At 48.7% G+C, this 17,217-nt stretch overlaps 2 protein-coding genes across 2 annotated transcripts in view; one reads left to right on the top strand and one right to left on the bottom strand.

Annotated features, from left to right (window-relative positions):
• Nucleotides 1-2,786, top strand: part of scarf1 (scavenger receptor class F, member 1) — a 9,425-nt gene extending 6,639 nt beyond the window's left edge. Inside the window, exon 11 of the mRNA XM_028574446.1 lies at nucleotides 587-2,786. Coding sequence (XP_028430247.1) covers nucleotides 587-1,707 — 1,121 coding nt within the window. The 3' untranslated portion in view covers nucleotides 1,708-2,786. The remainder of the gene's footprint in view (nucleotides 1-586) is intronic.
• Nucleotides 2,069-16,646, bottom strand: vtna (vitronectin a). The gene is made up of 8 exons (XM_028574448.1): nucleotides 16,153-16,646; nucleotides 5,846-5,965; nucleotides 5,306-5,758; nucleotides 5,065-5,204; nucleotides 4,808-4,964; nucleotides 4,513-4,665; nucleotides 3,897-4,415; nucleotides 2,069-3,305 (listed from the first exon to the last, which is right to left on the bottom strand). The coding sequence occupies exons 1-8, from the start codon at nucleotides 16,208-16,210 to the stop codon at nucleotides 3,187-3,189; spliced, it is 1,719 nt and encodes a 572-aa protein (XP_028430249.1). The 5' UTR covers nucleotides 16,211-16,646; the 3' UTR covers nucleotides 2,069-3,186.
• Between the last annotated feature and the right edge of the window lie 571 nt (nucleotides 16,647-17,217).

The raw sequence follows: 17,217 nt of genomic DNA on the forward strand, positions 1-17,217 counted from the left end.
ATACTGCTGCCTCCTTTGAGTGTCTTGTCGTACAACTGAACGCTGAACAAGACATTATTAGGCGACCAAATTGTCACAGTCACTACGACCCAAAAATGAAGTTCACGTGCCATGGATAAGCATTGCTAAACCTCTGTCATGATTGACAGGCCACGAACTGTCAATCACATCATAGCCACGCCCTAAAACACCCACTGCTTTATCGTCGATTTTAAAATCAACCGAGACCATAATTCGAAAATTCTGTATTGCAGAAGACTTAAAACTAGCGATTAAGACCATAAACTCATTGTGAAAATGTTTACTGAGGTAATAAATCAAGTGAGAAGTGGGTCACATAGACTTCACGTTGACGACCTCCTTTTGCACCTGCACATGTCGCCCGCTGCTGGAATTCAGATAGAATGCAGGTTTAAGGCACATTTGCAGCACTTCGCCAAACCGGATGCTTTGTCCATTAATATTTACAGTCAATGGATACACCAGACTTTACACTGCCCTCTTTTGGTGGTGAACATAACTTCCACTGCATACTTCCCCTCCATCTATTCTAATGTCGACTTTTCTGTCTCTGTCTCTTTGGCAGACATCCCGTCGGTGGCGGGCGGCGAGTTCCACGAGATGAGCTCGAAGTGTAACATGTTCTTGGACCCATCTGGCTTCAGCAGTGAGGACATCACATCGGCCTTCAACATCCCTCGCACCTCCAGCATCGCCAAGTCCAAGAGGCCGTCTGTCTCGTTTGCAGAGGGCACGCGCTTTAGCCCCAAGGAGAGGCGTGGCTCGGCTCAGGACCCAGGCGCTCTCCCTGGACACCCACGCAACAAACCCAAGTCACCGTGGGGAGTTTTGATGCTGTCTGCCCTCCAAAGTCAAGGAAGTGCAGCTAGAACTGGGGACGAAGATGGTGCCGAGGGCGAGGAGGGGGAAGATGAAGTGGAAGTGCAGGCGACAGACAATCAGGAATCAAGCTGTGAGGCAGGGGACCAGGAAGTAGACAGAACGTCTTCCCGGGCCACCCTGCAGGTCCCTGGGGCATCAGGACGAAGGCGGACTATGTCCAACACAGCTGCTCATAAAGGGATGCAGCTGCCAACATCTGCCTCTGATGCTCAGGTGGGGGTCTTAAATAAGGTCACCACAGTGTATGTGACTGTGGGTAAAGCAGGTAGGCCCGCGTCGAAGACGGAGACAAACTCTGAAGGCCCCGTCCAAGCCATGCTGCGGCGACTCGGCAGCCTCCAGAGACAAAGGGAGCAGGAGTCTGGCAGGCCCAAGCCTAAAGGAGCTGAAGGGATTACCAAACCACCCAGGAGGAAGCTCGGCGCTCGGGCGAGTGTGTGGGAGGAGGGAGGGACACCTGGAAGCGAAGTTGGCATATGTAAGCCAATCAGGAGAAAGCATGCTTCTCTCAACTCCTCTGACACAGCTGGTGCTAATGACACTCCATCATCCGAGAGCGGCACTCCAAAAAGGCCTCTGTCGTCCAATTTGCAGAGCGTGCCAGAGTTGGCTTCAGCTGATTCAGGGTCAGATCAGAGGGCTGAGGGTGGTGACCTCAGTACAGGAAAAACTGAGGGCACCTACCTGACTGTGGGACCAGCCGGAGACGCTGTAAGTCTCACTGAGGTCATCCCCAATGAAGGTGCAGTGGTCAGTACGATTGATGAACCCTGCTATGAAAATGTCATTATTAAACACTCATAACCTCTGAGAAACTTCACATCAGCAGGTCTGATTCAAACACAACTGCATATGTATTACGCTGCCGTTATATTGTTACAGGCACAAAAGAAATTCTTGAATTATGGTTATTTGTTACACAGTTATGTACAAGTACAGCTCGCATAATGATATTTATGCAGCATTGTGATAAAAACAACGTTCACCTTCTACAAAATATAGATAAATAATTATAAGTAATAAATGTATTATTTAGATTGAAAGATAAATTAAATTATAGAATAAACTACAAAATATCATGCGTATTTTGGTAACTCATAACAGTGCCCCTGGTTAGTGTTTCAAATGAACACGAGTACAGGGACAATTGAGCAAGACTTGTTTTTATTTCCTCAAGTGATTCATGTTGTATTACCGGTATACATACAAGTACTGTAATATCTGGGCCTGTAGAGGGGATAAACAGACATAAAGACAGGAGAATGGTCTTTATTGAACATCTGGTTTGTACCAGGAAGATGAGAGTAAACATCTGCAAAAATGTCATAGTGGTTGTAAAGCATCATGAACTACGTTCTTGATATTTTTATGTTTACATGGATGAAAATACAAGTGAGAACAGACTGTTGCGTTACAGGTTGTAAACATGCAATCAAATGTGACTCATCTGAATCAGTAACACCTTATGTTGTTCAAACATCTGTCAAAAACCGCTAGAGTTCAACAAGGTTGCTTTCTCAGTGTATTATAGAGCATTGTTAAATTTTGCTCTCGTACACTAGTCGGCATATCAGAAGACATTGTAAGAATGTTTTCAGATCTACGACCTACAGTCAAAGTCCCACCTGTCACTGCTCTCTGACCTCTGCTGTGACAGTTACATGATGCTGCTGTGGGGTAAAACCCCCATTATTGCACATTTAGGGGAAATCTGTACGACCATGTCACCCCACATTTTTATGATGGATAAAACCCTGTGTTATATTTTGTTATTCACTGTATATATGCTTATGATTAGGAAGGAAAAAATAAAAAATTGTAGACACATGAAGAAAACTTGACTGAATTACTGTCTGTTTGGGTATCTAAATGGATGCAATTTAACAAAGTCCTTAATTTTTATGACACTGAAATCCAAGAAATGAGAAGCTGTAAAGAAGAAAAAGCGAGAGAAGCTGGAAAGTTGGAAAACATTATATATACGGTTTCTGGCTTTCTCATTTGAGCTTATTTTCATTATAGTTGTATTTATTTAAGTAGGTTAGTTGATGTTGAGGACAGATGAGATAACCTAAATCAACCAGTTGAACTTTGGCCATGTTGAGGTGAACTACTGTGGAGAGCAGCAACGTGTGGACTTGCATTGATCTCCAATATTTGCTTAAGTTGAAGAGCGTGTGTTACACTGAGCAAGTGTGTCACATTTTCAACAGCCGATGCTGCCTGTTTCAGGTAAAATGAATGATCTGTTATACAAATGTTGTCCAAATGACTATTTATTTACTACTTTTCTGCCCCAGTGGTGTCTGAACAGCCGAGCCAGTACTTGGCGATGGATCTGGGATAAGGAGGCGTGGCAGGGTCAACTCTCTTGGTCCTGAGGTCCACTCTGGAGTATGTATCTAGAAAACAAGACAGCCATTATTATTTCCTCTCTGGAGCAGCTCATGGTCATGCCAGGCATGTCCTTTTTGTGTGAAGCAAACCTCACTCTCAGTCGATAAACACAACTTAACAGCAGTATGGACCCGTCATCAGCGTCAGCATTCATCAAAACACATCTTTGTTCTTGTCTTTTTTTGTCTCGTCTTTGGTAAATCCTAAACCAGAAAACCACTGAATATCATATTAAGGTGACAGGCACAAATACACAAGAACTGCAGTCATTTTAGGCATCTGTTTCTTTGTCACGTGGACTAGTACACAGCATGTGAAACTAGTTATAATAAGCCCTCTGTGGCTCGACAGAGCTAAGGGAAAGTTTGATGAAATTAGTTCAAATGAGTTCCTGTCTGCTCTACCAGCTGCTCTCGACATCTACAAAGGTCAGTGTGTCTGAAAAAACTGAAACATGTTTCTGGGGTTAAATAGGTACCTTGCCCTTTGAACTTAGATAAAACGATAATATGTAAGCATTCATATTGTTAAATGGTTTTGTATGACTATTATTAGCCTAAACTGCACTGCTAATGTATCTGTCCCTGATGTATTACCTCCTTTAAAGAAGTAGACACTCTGTATGGGCAGACTCCTCTGGATGGACGCCCAGTAAGACCTGTCATCTCTGGAGTCATAGTTGCCTCTGTTGTTCTGGCGGTAACCATCTCTCCGTCTGTCCTGGTCCCAGTCTTGATCCAACCGTCTGTCCCAGTCTCGTCTGAGCCTCTCCTCCATCTCCATCCTCCTCCTCTCTGCTAACCTCCGACCCATTTCCATCCCCATCTCCGCAAAGTCCTGGCCCATATTCATCCCCCGCTCAGCCGTGGATCCCCAGTAGGCTGAACGGCTTTGCCTCCTATGACCCCACTGCTGTCCATACTGCTGGTACTGCTGCTGGTTCCACTGCTGGCCCTGCTGTTGACCCCACTGCTGGTCAGGCTGGTCGTCGTTGCGGCGTCGCGCGGTGCTACGGGGAGGGACGTAAATTCTGCCGGCCATGACAGCATCCACTGGAGACTTGAGGCCCTTCCAGTCCTTATCAATGAAGTGGTGTTTGTCATGATGCTGAGGCACTTAAAGAAGGTTAGAAAAAACATTTAGCTGTACAAGTGACAACTCCTGCCTCCACCCCCAAAACAAGTACATATGATCTGTAATGCCACAACTCACAGTCAGAGAAGAGCTCGCTGATAACACGTTCATAGTTGTTGTAGTACACGTCAGTGTAGCGCCTGAACAGTGTTGATGGAGACCTCTCAGACATGGTGATACACTCCTCATGGGACGGCTGGTGCAAAAACTCGTACGTGTAATACTGATCCGCTGGAGAAACCAACAAGATGCCCCAAATAAAAAAAACTGTTAAGTAACTTTTATTTTTAAGTATTTTCCACATTATTGCATGTTCAAAACACCAAATATTCTACGGAAATATCTGGATGTATTGTGTAATGTCTGGCTGTACCTTTGAAAAAGTAGACCTTCTCTTTTCCATTGTGACCAGGAGAAGGCAGGGCAAAAGCTGCATCCACATGATCAGGAATTTTGTCAAAGCCCACGCTGATATCTCGAGGGTAGTCCTCATCCAGCACACCGTTATCAAACCTCCAGTACTTGTTTCCCTAATGAAGGTTTTGATCCGTTTTTAACATTAAAGTGTCATTACAGCAGCGGTCTGATATACATGATTTAATAATACATGATCACTTGCTGTGTCCCCACCTTAAAGATATAAGTCTTCCCTTGACAGTTGATGCGGGTGAAGGCAGCATCAATAGGCCCGCTGATGCCCCACACGTCCTTTATGAGCTTCGGATAACCAGGAAGCACTGACTTCTGGTCCAGTTCAAAAAAGTACTCCCCTAGAAAAGAAACAGAAGTTCACAAGCATGTTCCCCCGCAACAGAAAGATCTTATACTTCAAGTTCTGCTCTTTATTAAATATTTTTTTTAAATCACTTACCTCTGAAGGCATATATGGAGCCATTCTTTAGTCGCATGAAGGAGTCAAAAGGCCTCCCACTGCAGGCCACAGCGTCTGGGTCGGGGGCTTCAGTAGTGGCTGTTGTGACGGGAACAGTGGTCGTCTCAGCGGCTGCATCAGTCCGAGAGGGTTTAGCTGTGCTGGGGAACATCTGTGTAGGTTGGACTGTCTGGGAAATGGGTGTTTTTTGTGTAACAGGGATATTCTGAAGTATGGTATCCATCAGTCCAGGGCGTTTGATCATTTCTAGTGTGGTTTCTGAATGTTGCTGTGGTCTGTGATCAAAGTCTGAGATGGGCTGTTGTGTGGGCGGAAGCTGACGACTGATAACAGTGGAAGACTGGTCGTGTGCTGAACGTCTAAGTGGTGGAGTGGTACCTTCAAACAGCTCACCATCATCATCCCCTGCAAACACAAACGTGTCTCCGCGAGCTGAGGGAGAAAAGTGAGATCAATGACCATCTTTCCCTGCACCATTTAGACTGTCACACAACGTTTCTGAGCAGAAAGGTTTCTTACTCGTCATGCCACACATGACCTCGAAGTCAGAGCAGCAGCTTCTGTAATACTTGCACATTGAGTCACACTGGCACTTCTTCTGAGAGTCAAAGCCATTCTCACAGCGACCCATACAGGACTCTGAGGATAAAACAAAACAGATCAAGAAAATGGATTGACTATCGTTTTATTGTATTTGCACCTCTGACTTAATACATTTCCTTTCTCCTCGCGGTAATGAAGTACAAATGGATTTGATTGATAAAAGCTCCCATGAGGCGAGAAGCAGTGGCAGCAAAAACTGTGACTCCATGACTGTCCCGGGACTCCTAGTGTCTTGGAGTCACAGGACAGTGTACAGAACAGTGTCTGACTGTCCCGGGACAGCCATGGAGTCACAGGATAGTGTCTGGGTCTCACAGGACATTGTCTGGGAGTCACAGGACAGTGTACAGGACAATCATGGAGTCACAGGACAGTGTAGGACAGTGTCTGACTGTCCCGGGACAGTCATGGAGTCTCAGGACAGTGTCTGGGAGTAACAGGACAGTGTACAGGACAGTGTCTGACTGTACCGGGACAGTCATGGAGTCACAGGACAATGTCTGGGTGTCACAGGACAGTGTCTGGGAGTCACAGGACAGTGTCTGACTGTCCCGGGACAGTCATGGAGTCACAGGACAGTGTCAGGGACTCACAGGACATTGTCTGGGAGTCACAGGACAGTGTACAGGACAATCATGGAGTCACAGGACAGTGTAGGACAGTGTCTGACTGTCCCGGGACAGTCATGGAGTCTCAGGACAGTGTCTGGGAGTAACAGGACAGTGTACAGGACAGTGTCTGACTGTACCGGGACAGTCATGGAGTCACAGGACAATGTCTGGGTGTCACAGGACAGTGTCTGGGAGTCACAGAACAGTGTCTGACTGTCCCGGGACAGCCATGGAGTCACAGGATAGTGTCTGGGTCTCACAGGACATTGTCTGGGAGTCACAGGACAGTGTACAGGACAATCATGGAGTCACAGGACAGTGTTGGACAGTGTCTGACTATACCGGGACAGTCATGGAGTCACAGAACAGTGTCTGGGAGTCACAGGACAGTGTACAGGACAGTGTGTGACTGTCCCGGAACAGTCATGGAGTCATAGGACAGTGTCTGGGAGTCACAAGACAGTGTACAGGACAGTCATGGAGTCACAGAACAGTGTCTGGGAGTCACAGGACAGTGTACAGGACAGTGTGTGACTGTCCCGGAACAGTCATGGAGTCATAGGACAGTGTCTGGGAGTCACAAGACAGTGTACAGGACAGTCATGGAGTCACAGCACAGTGTACAGGACAGTGTCTGACTGCCCCGGGACAGCCATGGGGTCACAGGATAGTGTCTGGGTGTCACAGGACAGTGTCTGGGAGTCACAGGACAGTGTCTGGGAGTCACAGGACAGTGTCTGACTATACCAGGACAGTAATGGAGTCACAGGACAGTGTCAGGGACTCACAGGACAGTGTACAGGACAGTGTCTGACTGTCCTGGGACAGTAATGGAGTCACAGGACAGTGTAGGACAGTGTCTGTCTGTCCCGGACAGTCATGGAGTCACAGGACAGTGTCTGGGAGTCAAAGGACAGTGTACAGGACAGTGTCTGACTGTCCCGGAACAGTCATGGAGTCATAGGACAGTGTCTGGGAGTCAAAGGACAGTGTTTGGGAGTCACAGGACAGTGTACAAGGACATTCATGGAGTCACAGGACAGTGTACAGGACAGTCATGGAGTCACAGGATAGTGTACAGGACAGTCATGGAGTCACAGGATAGTGTCTGGGTGTCACAGGACAGTGTCTGGGAGTCACAGGACAGTGTCTGACTGTCCCGGGACAGTCATGGAGTCACAGGACAGTGTACAGGACAGTGTCTGACTGTCTTGGGACAGTAATGGAGTCACAGGACAGTGTAGGACAGTGTCTGACTGTCCCGGACAGTCATGGAGTCACAGGACAGTGTCTGGGACTCACAGGACAGTGTACAGGACAGTGTCTGACTGTCCTGGGACAGTAATGGAGTCACAGGACAGTGTATGACAGTGTCTGACTGTCCCAGGCAGTCATGGAGTCACAGGACAGTGTCTGGGAGTCACAGGACAGTGTACAGGACAGTGTCTGACTGTCCCGGAACAGTCATGGAGTCATAGGACAGTGTCTGGGAGTCAAAGGACAGTGTCTGGGAGTCACAGGACAGTGTACAAGGACATTCATGGAGTCACAGGACAGTGCACAGGACAGTCATGGAGTCACAGGATAGTGTACAAGACAGTCATGGAGTCACAGGATAGTGTCTGGGTGTCACAGGACAGTGTCTGGGAGTCATAGGACAGTGTCTGACTGTCCCGGGACAGTCATGGAGTCACAGGACAGTGTACAGGACAGTGTCTGACTGTTCTGGGACAGTAATGGAGTCACAGGACAGTGTAGGACAGTGTCTGACTGTCCCGGACAGTCATGGAGTCACAGGACAGTGTCTGGGAGTCACAGGACAGTGTACAGGATAGTGTCTGACTGTCCCGGAACAGTCATGGAGTCATAGGACAGTGTCTGGGAGTCAAAGGACAGTGTCTGGGAGTCACAGGACAGTGTACAAGGACATTCATGGAGTCACAGGACAGTGTACAGGACAGTCATGGAGTCACAGGATAGTGTACAGGACAGTCATGGAGTCACAGGATAGTGTCTGGGTGTCACAGGACAGTGTCTGGGAGTCACAGGACAGTGTCTGACTGTCCCGGGACAGTCATGGAGTCACAGGACAGTGTACAGGACAGTGTCTGACTGTCCTGGGACAGTAATGGAGTCACAAGACAGTGTAGGACAGTGTCTGACTGTCCCGGACAGTCATGGAGTCACAGGACAGTGTCTGGGACTCACAGGACAGTGTACAGGACAGTGTCTGACTGTCCTGGGACAGTAATGGAGTCACAGGACAGTGTAGGACAGTGTCTGACTGTCCCAGGCAGTCATGGAGTCACAGGACAGTGTCTGGGAGTCACAGGACAGTGTACAGGACAGTGTCTGACTGTCCCGGAACAGTCATGGAGTCATAGGACAGTGTCTGGGAGTCAAAGGACAGTGTCTGGGAGTCACAGGACAGTGTACAAGGACATTCATGCAGTCACAGGACAGTGTACAGGACAGTCATGGAGTAACAGGATAGTGTACAAGACAGTCATGGAGTCACAGGATAGTGTCTGGGTGTCACAGGACAGTGTCTGGGAGTCACAGGACAGTGTCTGACTGTCCCGGGACAGTCATGGAGTCACAGGACAGTGTACAGGACAGTGTCTGACTGTTCTGGGACAGTAATGGAGTCACAGGACAGTGTAGGACAGTGTCTGACTGTCCCGGACAGTCATGGAGTCACAGGACAGTGTCTGGGAGTCACAGGACAGTGTACAGGACAGTGTCTGACTGTCCCGGAACAGTCATGGAGTCATAGGACAGTGTCTGGGAGCCAAAGGACAGTGTCTGGGAGTCACAGGACAGTGTACAAGGACATTCATGGAGTCACAGGACAGTGTAGGACAGTGTCTGACTGTCCCGGGACAGTAATGGAGTCACAGGACAGTGTCTAGGAGTCACAGGACAGTGTACAGGACAGTGTCCGACTGTCCCGGGACAGTCATGGAGTCACAGGACAGTGTCTGGGAGTCACAGGACAGTGTACAGGACAGTGTCTGACTGTCCCGGGACAGTCATGGAGTCACAGGACAGTGTCTGGGTGTCACAGGACAGTGTCCGGGAGTCACAGGACAGTGTCACAGGACAGTGTACAGGACTATCCCGGGACAGTCAGTCATGGAGTCACAGGACAGTGTCTGGGAGTCACAGGACAGTGTACAGGACAGTCATGGAGTCACAGCACAGTGTACAGGACAGTGTCTGACTGCCCCGGGACAGCCATGGAGTCACAGGATAGTGTTTGGGTGTCACAGGACAGTGTCTGGGAGTCACAGGACAGTGTACAGGACAGTGTCTGACTGTCTTGGGACAGTCATGGAGTCATAGGACAGTGTCTGACTATCCTGGGACAGTAATGGAATCACAGGACAGCGTAGGACAGTGTCTGACTGTCCCGGACAGTCATGGAGTCACAGGACAGTGTCTGGGAGTCACAGGACAGTGTACAGGACAGTGTCTGACTGTCCCGGAACAGTCATGGAGTCATAGGACAGTGTCTGGGAGTCAAAGGACAGTGTCTGGGAGTCACAGGACAGTGTACAACAGTGGTTCTCAAACTTTTTCGGTCATTCCCCACTTTGGACAAGGTGTAATTTTCAAGCCCCACATGCCCCCATCGGCCCAACACAATGCTAATGAAATACGCAACAAGATTAAACTGTTCCAATTTATTGAACAACTAGTATCAGTATAGTAACAAGTTGTATGTAAATACAAACTAACAATCTACATCCAATAACAGCGAGTTCAAAAATAAAGAAAATAAAATTAATAGCTGTGTTAAAATTTGTATCAAGTTCAAAGTGAGTCTGGGACTCACAGGACAGTGTACAGGACAGTGTCGGACTATCCCGGGACAGTCATGTAGTCACAGGACAGTGTCTGGGTGTCACAGGACAGTGTATAGGACAGTCATGGAGTCACAGGACAGTGTAGGACAGTGTCTGACTATCCCGGGACAGTCATGTAGTCACAGGACAGTGTCTGGGAGTCACAGGACAGTGTACAGGACAGTGTCTGACTGTCTTGGGACAGTCATGGAGTCACAGGACAGTGTCTGACTATCCCGGACAGTAATGGAGGCACAGGACAGTGTCTGGGACTCACAGGACAGTGTAAAGGACAGTGTCTGACTGTCCTGGGACAGTCATGGAGTCACAGGACAGTGTAAGACAGTGTCTGACTGTCCCGGGACAGTCATGGAGTCACAGGATAGTGTCTGGGTGTCACAGGACAGTGTCTGGGAGTCACAGGACAGTGTATAGGACAGTCATGGAGTCACAGGACAGTGTAGGACAGTGTCTGACTATCCCGGGACAGTCATGGAGTCACAGGACAGTGTCTGGGACTCCCAGGACAGTGTACAGGACAGTGTCTGACTGTCCTGGGATAGTAATGGAGTCACAGGACAGTGTAGGACAGTGTCTGACTGTCCCGGACAGTCATGGAGTCACAAGACAGTGTCTGGGAGTCCCAGGACAGTGTACAGGACAGTGTCTGACTGTCCCGGAACAGTCATGGAGTCATAGGACAGTGTCTGGGAGTCAAAGGACAGTGTATAGGACAGTCATGGAGTCACAGGACAGTGTAGGACAGTGTCTGACTATCCCGGGACAGTCATGGAGTCACAGGACAGTGTACAGGACAGTGTCTGACTGTTCGGGGACAGTAATGGAGTCACAGGACAGTGTAGGACAGTGTCTGACTGTCCCGGACAGTCATGGAGTCACAGGACAGTGTCTGGGAGTCACAGGACAGTGTACAGGACAGTGTCTGACTGTCCCGGAACAGTCATGGAGTCATAGGACAGTGTCTGGGAGTCAAAGGACAGTGTCTGGGAGTCACAGGACAGTGTACAAGGACATTCATGGAGTCACAGGACAGTGTAGGACAGTGTCTGACTGTCCCGGGACAGTAATGGAGTCACAGGACAGTGTCTAGGAGTCACAGGACAGTGTACAGGACAGTGTCCGACTGTCCCGGGACAGTCATGGAGTCACAGGACAGTGTCTGGGAGTCACAGGACAGTGTACAGGACAGTGTCTGACTGTCCCGGGACAGTCATGGAGTCACAGGACAGTGTCTGGGTGTCACAGGACAGTGTCCGGGAGTCACAGGACAGTGTCTCACTATCCCGGGACAGTCATGGAGTCACAGGACAGTGTCTGGGAGTCACAGGACAGTGTACAGGACAGTCATGGAGTCACAGCACAGTGTACAGGACAGTGTCTGACTGCCCCGGGACAGCCATGGAGTCACAGGATAGTGTCTGGGTGTCACAGGACAGTGTCTGGGAGTCATAGGACAGTGTCTGACTGTCCCGGGACAGTCATGGAGTCACAGGACAGTGTACAGGACAGTGTCTGACTGTTCTGGGACAGTAATGGAGTCACAGGACAGTGTAGGACAGTGTCTGACTGTCCCGGACAGTCATGGAGTCACAGGACAGTGTCTGGGAGTCACAGGACAGTGTACAGGACAGTGTCTGACTGTCCCGGAACAGTCATGGAGTCATAGGACAGTGTCTGGGAGTCAAAGGACAGTGTCTGGGAGTCACAGGACAGTGTACAAGGACATTCATGGAGTCACAGGACAGTGTACAGGACAGTCATGGAGTCACAGGATAGTGTCTGGGTGTCACAGGACAGTGTCTGGGAGTCACAGGACAGTGTCTGACTGTCGCGGGACAGTCATGGAGTCACAGGACAGTGTACAGGACAGTGTCTGACTGTCCTGGGACAGTAATGGAGTCACAGGACAGTGTAGGACAGTGTCTGACTGTCCCGGACAGTCATGGAGTCACAGGACAGTGTCTGGGACTCACAGGACAGTGTACAGGACAGTGTCTGACTGTCCTGGGACAGTAATGGAGTCACAGGACAGTGTAGGACAGTGTCTGACTGTCCCAGGCAGTCATGGAGTCCCAGGACAGTGTCTGGGAGTCACAAGACAGTGTACAGGACAGTGTCTGACTGTCCCGGAACAGTCATGGAGTCATAGGACAGTGTCTGGGACTCCCAGGACAGTGTACAGGACAGTGTCTGACTGTCCTGGGATAGTAATGGAGTCACAGGACAGTGTAGGACAGTGTCTGACTGTCCCGGACAGTCATGGAGTCACAAGACAGTGTCTGGGAGTCACAGGACAGTGTACAGGACAGTGTCTGACTGTCCCGGAACAGTCATGGAGTCATAGGACAGTGTCTGGGAGTCAAAGGACAGTGTATAGGACAGTCATGGAGTCACAGGACAGTGTAGGACAGTGTCTGACTATCCCGGGACAGTCATGGAGTCACAGGACAGTGTACAGGACAGTGTCTGACTGTTCGGGGACAGTAATGGAGTCACAGGACAGTGTAGGACAGTGTCTGACTGTCCCGGACAGTCATGGAGTCACAGGACAGTGTCTGGGAGTCACAGGACAGTGTACAGGACAGTGTCTGACTGTCCCGGAACAGTCATGGAGTCATAGGACAGTGTCTGGGAGTCAAAGGACAGTGTCTGGGAGTCACAGGACAGTGTACAAGGACATTCATGGAGTCACAGGACAGTGTAGGACAGTGTCTGACTGTCCCGGGACAGTAATGGAGTCACAGGACAGTGTCTAGGAGTCACAGGACAGTGTACAGGACAGTGTCCGACTGTCCCGGGACAGTCATGGAGTCACAGGACAGTGTCTGGGAGTCACAGGACAGTGTACAGGACAGTGTCTGACTGTCCCGGGACAGTCATGGAGTCACAGGACAGTGTCTGGGTGTCACAGGACAGTGTCCGGGAGTCACAGGACAGTGTCTGACTATCCCGGGACAGTCATGGAGTCACAGGACAGTGTCTGGGAGTCACAGGACAGTGTACAGGACAGTCATGGAGTCACAGCACAGTGTACAGGACAGTGTCTGACTGCCCCGGGACAGCCATGGAGTCACAGGATAGTGTCTGGGTGTCACAGGACAGTGTCTGGGAGTCATAGGACAGTGTCTGACTGTCCCGGACAGTCATGGAGTCACAGGACAGTGTCTGGGAGTCACAGGACAGTGTACAGGACAGTGTCTGACTGTCCCGGAACAGTCATGGAGTCATAGGACAGTGTCTGGGGGTCAAAGGACAGTGTCTGGGAGTCACAGGACAGTGTACAAGGACATTCATGGAGTCACAGGACAGTGTACAGGACAGTCATGGAGTCACAGGATAGTGTACAGGACAGTCATGGAGTCACAGGACAGTGTCTGGGAGTCACAGGACAGTGTCTGACTGTCCCGGGACAGTCATGGAGTCACAGGACAGTGTACAGGACAGTGTCTGACTGTCCTGGGACAGTAATGGAGTCACAGGACAGTGTAGGACAGTGTCTGACTGTCCCGGACAGTCATGGAGTCACAGGACAGTGTCTGGGACTCACAGGACAGTGTACAGGACAGTGTCTGACTGTCCTGGGACAGTAATGGAGTCACAGGACAGTGTAGGACAGTGTCTGACTGTCCCAGGCAGTCATGGAGTCACAGGACAGTGTCTGGGAGTCACAGGACAGTGTACAGGACAGTGTCTGACTGTCCCGGAACAGTCATGGAGTCATAGGACAGTGTCTGGGAGTCAAAGGACAGTGTCTGGGAGTCACAGGACAGTGTACAAGGACATTCATGCAGTCACAAGACAGTGTACAGGACAGTCATGGAGTCACAGGATAGTGTACAAGACAGTCATGGAGTCACAGGATAGTGTCTGGGTGTCACAGGACAGTGTCTGGGAGTCACAGGACAGTGTCTGACTGTCCCGGGACAGTCATGGAGTCACAGGACAGTGTACAGGACAGTGTCTGACTGTTCTGGGACAGTAATGGAGTCACAGGACAGTGTAGGACAGTGTCTGACTGTCCCGGACAGTCATGGAGTCACAGGACAGTGTCTGGGAGTCACAGGACAGTGTACAGGACAGTGTCTGACTGTCCCGGAACAGTCATGGAGTCATAGGACAGTGTCTGGGAGTCAAAGGACAGTGTCTGGGAGTCACAGGACAGTGTACAAGGACATTCATGGAGTCACAGGACAGTGTAGGACAGTGTCTGACTGTCCCGGGACAGTAATGGAGTCACAGGACAGTGTCTAGGAGTCACAGGACAGTGTACAGGACAGTGTCCGACTGTCCCGGGACAGTCATGGAGTCACAGGACAGTGTCTGGGAGTCACAGGACAGTGTACAGGACAGTGTCTGACTGTCCCGGGACAGTCATGGAGTCACAGGACAGTGTCTGGGTGTCACAGGACAGTGTCCGGGAGTCACAGGACAGTGTCTGACTATCCCGGGACAGTCATGGAGTCACAGGACAGTGTTGGACATTGTCTGACTATCCCGGGACAGTCATGGAGTCACAGGACAATGTGTGGGAGTCACAGGATAGTGTACAGGACAGTGTCTGACTGTCCCGGAACAGTCATGGAGTCATAGGACAGTGTCTGGTAGTCACAGGACAGTGTACAGGACAGTAATGGAGTCACAGGACAGTGTCTGGGACTCACAGGACAGTGTACAGGACAGTGTCTGACTGTCCTGGGAAAGTCATGGAGTCACAGGACAGTGTTGGACAGTGTCTGACTATCCCGGGACAGTCATGGAGTCACAGGACAGTGTCTGGGAGTCACAGGATAGTGTACAGGACAGTGTCTGACCGTCCCGGAACAGTCATGGAGTCATAGGACAGTGTCTGGGAGTCACAGGACAGTGTACAGGACAGTCATGGAGTCACAAGACAATGTACAGGACAGTGTCTGACTGCCCCGGGACAGTCATGGAGTCACAGGACAATTTCTGGGTGTCACAGGACAGTGTCTGGGAGTCACAGGACAGTGTCTGACTGTCTCGGGACAGTCATGGAGTCACAGGACAGTGTCTGGGACTCACAGGACAGTGTACAGGACAGTGTCTGACCGTCCCTGGCCCTCTCCTTGATTTCATGTTGTTTATGGAGAAGGTGAGACGTGTGTGTGTTTGCGTGTGTAGCAGAGACAGCGCGCATCAGAGAGAGAGAGAATGCATCAAAGAGCGCGCGCGTCAGAGAGAGCTTAAAGTGATTGATGTTGGTCTAGGGTCGGGCCAGTGTGAAAAAGCTGAAAAAATTGCAGGCGTTGTTGGGCTGGGGTCGGGTAGGGGCTGGAGTTTTTGTCCCGTGCAGGGCTCTAATACATACACATATATAATATGCTATTTAAAGACACTTTATTCTGGTCATCTCTGATGGGTATTTTCACTATATTCTGACATAACAACAACAAATAATTGACTAATTATAAAAAATAATCAAATTCATTTCAAATGAATACAATTGTTAGTAGCAGTCCTGACTGTAATACATATGTCTACTTGTGTAGACAGGGCAACCAGAAATGAAGAATGAAATGAATGTATATGGTGTTAAATGTTAATTGCTTTATGTGGTAAGCATTACACCATACATTTGACACAAAGTAGGCCCATTATCAAGTCTTTACTGAAACACTATGACACTATACTGAAGGATGAACAACAACTAGCAACACCGTATGTGCTCACTATACAAATACTTTTCTGAACTTTAAAAGTGATTTTTAAATGTTGTACTTACCATCTACAGCAAAAGTCTGAGCGAGCAGAGCGAGCAGCAGGACGGCCCACAGACTCATGTTGCCTCTGCAGTGTGAGAGGACAGACTGAAAAACTAATGACGGAGCATGTGCTCACAATCATTGGAAACATGTGTCAGTCACCCTGCTTCCTTGTTTACTTTAACCTTATTTGCAAACCTCTTTCTACTTGAGCAAAAAAAACCGCACAGAAAGAGATCGATAGGAAACAAAAGTTTGTGTCCATCTGTTGACCTCGGACCATGTTGCTTTTGCAATTTTACTGCAATCTAAAGATCATTTAGTGATCCCAGAGCAATGTTTTTCTCTCTGCAGATTGAGTAATGCTACTTGAACGACAGCATCATCCGACAGCAAATTGTTTAATTTCAGGACAAGACTAGACCTGGATGTAGCCTGTAGCGTGGAGTCATTGTGAAGGAGCGGCCTGCTGTGTCGTCTAATAAAACAGTTTAACACAAGGGTACACGCTAGAAAAGATTTTACAACTGCAGAAAAGACATTAAGACAAATATGTCACCCCTCCCCCAACCCCCCCAGAAGAAAAGAAAAGAAAAAAAAAATCCACACTGCAATGAAGAAACATTTTGGAGGGGGACATATTGTATCCATAAAATATTTGTTTGTCTGCTGACTTAAAGGCAGTCACATTTAAATATATTGAGTATAAAAATACTGGAATCTGCATATGAAATACCTAACACGAGTTCGCTACACATCTACAATATTTCCTAAACTAGTTTTTTTAGAAGTTATTTTTAATATTGTAAGTGTGCTAAATATTATCCACTTTATTCATTATTCCATGAGGCATTACAATAAAAAAAAATTTCCCAATGCTTTTTATTTCCCCTTCAACACCAATACACTATAATATTTACATTTCACATGACCAAAATACATGGGTGGAGTTTGCATAGATTCCCCCTTAATACATGAATTAACAGTTTTCACATACATTGTATATAACACATTTGAAGAAACATTGATGGTGTTCCTCAGAGGTTTTTCTCCTCTTCCTCCAGCAGAGGGCCTGCAGTGTTGTG

The sequence above is a fragment of the Perca flavescens genome, chromosome 3 (genome assembly GCF_004354835.1).
Source record: "Perca flavescens isolate YP-PL-M2 chromosome 3, PFLA_1.0, whole genome shotgun sequence".
Lineage (NCBI taxonomy): Eukaryota > Metazoa > Chordata > Actinopteri > Perciformes > Percidae > Perca > Perca flavescens.